General features: G+C 32.7%; 1 protein-coding gene across 1 annotated transcript in view; it reads right to left on the reverse strand.

The window, feature by feature from the left end:
- The window catches only part of LOC105314912 (IQ domain-containing protein G-like), a 7433-nt gene that overhangs the window by 1703 nt on the left and 1176 nt on the right, over positions 1 to 4554 (reverse strand). Inside the window, exons 2-6 of the mRNA XM_020004286.1 lie at positions 2987 to 3135; positions 1763 to 1984; positions 1629 to 1709; positions 367 to 462; positions 44 to 184 (exon numbers count right to left, since the gene is read on the reverse strand). Coding sequence (XP_019859845.1) covers positions 44 to 184; positions 367 to 462; positions 1629 to 1709; positions 1763 to 1984; positions 2987 to 3135 — 689 coding nt within the window. The remainder of the gene's footprint in view (positions 1 to 43; positions 185 to 366; positions 463 to 1628; positions 1710 to 1762; positions 1985 to 2986; positions 3136 to 4554) is intronic.

The following is a 4554-nucleotide window of genomic DNA, read 5'->3' on the forward strand; positions in this document are numbered from 1 at the left end:
GTACATGTATAATAATAATAATTATTATTATCATTAATTTTACTTCAATGTGTTTCTTGAGGTAGTTTTCAATCTCAGCATGTGCTCTCTTCTCTTCTGCTAGTTCTTGTTTGAGTCTCTCCCTCTCGTTATAAAGGTCAGACTCTTTATTCTGTTGCTGTCTCTGACTGCACTGAACTTTGACCTTTTGAAAAAAACAATAATAATCAACTCATTAATATGCATGCATGTGTGGGTGCATGCATGCAACTGGATTGATAAGAAAGCAAAATATATGTACTGATTCTTTCTGAAATTTTAGACAAAAATTTTGCTTGGACAACTAAATTATTGTATGTATTATGTACATGTATAATTATTACTTACGTCTGATTGTTTTTTAATGTATTTATTAAGTAGTCCGGTGCGAGCTTTAAGTTCTTGTAACTGATCCTTGCAGTGAGCAACATCTTCATCTAATTTCTACCAAAAATAAGATGACATTTAATTTATTGTAATTATTGACATTGTAATTTATTAGAAGCATGTACATGTAGTTATAGAAGTTTAAAACATACATGTACATGTATGTAGTATCAAAAATGTAATAAAAATGGAGGGTAATTTTGGAGCCATTTTTTGGAAAAGCTATGGGCTATAGTATAGAATTTTGCAATTTTATTAAAATGGTCGTAACTTGAAAAATTGAAGTCGGAATCAGCTCAAACTTTCTACACAGCTTAAGGACATCAATATGTATCAGAAAAAGTAATAATAATTTGAGGTGATTTCGGAGCCATTTTTCGGGAAAAACTATGGGCTATAACCTTGGGTATTTTTCAAAATTTTAGAATTTTATCAAATTGGCCGTAATTTGAAAAGTTGAAGTCGGAATCACCTCAAACTTTCTACACAGCATAAGGACATCAAGATGTATCAGAAAATGTAATAAAAATTTGAGGTGATTTTGGAGCCATTTTTCAGAAAAAACTATGGGCTATAGCCTTGGGTATTTTTCAAAATTTTGGGATTTTATTAAATTGGCCGTAACTTGAAAAATTGAAGTCAGAATCAGCTCAAACTTTCTACACAGCTTAAGGACATCAATATGTATCAGAAATGTAATAAAAATTGGGGTAATTTTGGAGTCATTTTTTGGAAAAACCATAGGTCATAGTATTATATCCTTGGGTATTTTTCAAAATTTTGGGATTTTATTAAATCGGCCGTAACTTGAAAAATTGAAGTCAGAATCAGCTCAAACTTTCTACACAGCTTAAGGACATCAATATGTATCAAAAATGTAATAAAAATTTGGGACAATTTTGGAGCCATTTTTCAGAAAAAAACCATGGGCTATATATAGCCTTGGGTATTTTTCAAAATTTTGGGATTTTATTAAATTGGCCGTAACTTGAAAAATTGAAGTCGGAATCAGCTTAAACTTTCTACACAGCTTAAGGACATCAATATGTATCAGAAAATGTAATAAAAATTTGAGGTGATTTCAGAGTCATTTTTTTTGAAAAAACATGGGCTATAGCCTTGGGTATTTTTCAGAATTTTACATACATTGTACATACAGTACATTGTAATTACATGTACATGTAGATGCATGTCATTATGATAATAAAGAGTATTATTCATACTGTGATTTGTTCTTCTTTTTCTCTTTTCACTTCAACCAATTGTTCTTTTCTCAGTTTCTCTTCATTGGCCCCAAAGGTACATTACCTACAAACGCAGAACAGTGAGTGTCATTCGTAGGTGTGGCCAGATCAACCCTAATATGTCTCCCATCAACCTCTCGTCCGTTCAACTCCAAACAAGCACTAGCAGACTCCTCTGTCTCCATAACAACATAGAAATTAGTTGTTGTCCCTGTCAGCTGTTTCCCGAGTTTCCTAGCAACTTCAACAGGAAGTTTACCAGGAGAAACTGCAACCAATCGTTGCCATAGCAACTCGACTGAACCAAATGGGGAGACCAGCTTGAGTATGTCCTTCTTTTTAGTCAATAGAGGAACGTTACCAATAAATACTGTACGAGGGTTTCAAGGATCATTCTTATTATTTCTATTTCTGGTTGTACTTATAGTCCTAGTGAGCTCTCCAGTCTCTTTGTAGCTTTTCCTCTCTTTATCTCGGGATCTGTCCCACTCTATTCCTCTTTAAAGTCTTTGGGTGTTCTTTCTTTCTTTGTGGTGGGTCTGGAGGAGTCGATAGCTAGTTTCGCCTCTTTAAACAAAGCACTCAACTTTGCCCGAGCAGCCATTTTGAAATGTGAGAACTCGTGGGTGGCTGCCTGCAAATGATTCAAATGTGCATGTAGCTACTGCATAAAAGTAGTGAAAACAATGCATGCATGTCGTGTATAAAAACTAGGAGGCTGTAAAGTCTGACCCCTACCACTACTAGGAGACTGGAGTGACTTCCTCCTTTCCTATAGATTGCAGTCGGCAATGTCTTCATAACTATTTTTATTTTTAATGACAAACGTTTTAACTTTTGCCGAACTCATTACAGATACATGCACATCTCAACAAATTTGGAACCTTACAAATTACAATTTTAATTTGAATTTCTACACAACATGATAATTTGTACACTCATTATAATGTGGTGTGCATGTGTTGGTGGCTCATTTACATAGGCGTAGGAATGATTCAAAAGTTGGGGGGGCTCAACATTAAAAAGCATGACTTAGCATGTGAACATTGGGGGGGCTAAGCCCTCTTGCTGAAAAGTTGGGGGGGGGCTGCAGCCCCCCCCCCATTCCTACGCCTATGATTTAGCGTTACTGCACAGCATTAACTGTAGAACAGGCAATGACAGTTCAAATCGCCACATGCAATTAAAATTTAAAAGAATTATTGTTCTTTAAAAAGATTAAAAACTAGTATATAAATCTCTTGCTTCAATCTTGAGTATTATTCCACTTGACATTTCATCTTTATTTCAGCTTGAACCTATCAATGATAATATTAAAATCCTTATACATAGCTTACTTTTAGTATTGTTATATTCTTCTTGTATTTAGTGCTCTTAGCATCACTAGCAGTAGTAGCCACTACTGATCCCAGGCAGCGCCATGTGGAGTCGGCACTACATTGCTGCCCAAAAATTATAAAAACCTGGGGCCCCAGGTAAAAAAATACTAATAATAAATGATAATAAATAATAAAAGAATAATAAATTTAATTATAAAATAATAATAAAAATAATCATAATAAAATAATAAAACCTAGATCTATAACCTATACCTACACTATATAACTTGTATCCTACAACTACCTGTTTCTTAATTTCTATTTCTATTATACAATATATACCTATACTATAACCTAATGATAACTATACCTGCTTCCTAATTTCTACTAGAATACCTACACTACAACCCTTCTAATTTCTACTACTATACCTACACTATACCTATAACTACCTTCTAATTTCTACACTATAGCCTATATCCTAGGTATAACTACATGTTTCCTATAATTTCTACTACTATACCTACACTATATAACCTGTACCCTTCTAATTTCTACTACTATACCTATGACCTTTAAATTACACAATGATACCTACATGTACATGCATACCATATTAACCTTGCTATAAAAGTACTTTCTTATTTTATAATACCATACCTAAAGCTTAATATAACACAATGATATACCATATTAACCTTGCTATACAAATACATTCCTATCTTAATAGAATACCATATTACCTATACCTACAACCAAGAGTGCTACAACTTATATATTGTATACACAATTTAAGACAAGTTATCTTATAGTGTACCATTATTATTGTACATGTACCAATAATTTTACAAATTATTATTATCATTATTATTTCATAAACCACACAATTAAATTTATAATTGAGACACTTCCTCATCAGTTTATAACAAATAAACTTAGATGTTCTAGTTCTCGGCACTCATATGCTTCCTCAATATTCTCGCTGTTCCTAATAGAGCTGTCTTCTGTAGATGTTCCACTCGAACCTTAATCCCCAACTTCTTTATCCACCTCTCAAAATTATTGGTTACTGCACCCAGAGCACCAACCACTACCGGCACCACTTCCACTTTCTTCAACTTCCACATCTTAATCATGTCTTGTTTCAACTCTTGATATTTCTTATTATTATTATTATTATTATTATTATTATCATTATTATTATTATTACCATTATTATTATTATAACAAACAGGCAACAGAAACATCAACAATAAAGTATTAGAATTGGTAAAATTAATTTAGTAGGGAAAATAATAGGTTAATTAAGTCATTGTTATTTTAGTAAAAGAATAGAGATGGCTTGACGCCTAACCCATCCTCGATATGTTGAATATTGTATTATAAACTTAAAAGAGAGATAGAGAGAAGGGGAGATACAAAAGAACAGGAACACACTAGGAAAAGATACCAGGGAACAAAACCAAAACATCACTATATATACTAGTCTGTGGTTAACTATGTAAACAATAATGAATACAATAATCACAATAACTATAAATCATTTTATTTACAACACTCCTCCTTGATTGATAGTTATGGATGAT

This window comes from Amphimedon queenslandica, unplaced genomic scaffold (assembly GCF_000090795.2).
Source record: "Amphimedon queenslandica unplaced genomic scaffold, v1.1 AMPQUscaffold_12290, whole genome shotgun sequence".
NCBI classification, from domain to species: Eukaryota; Metazoa; Porifera; class Demospongiae; order Haplosclerida; family Niphatidae; genus Amphimedon; species Amphimedon queenslandica.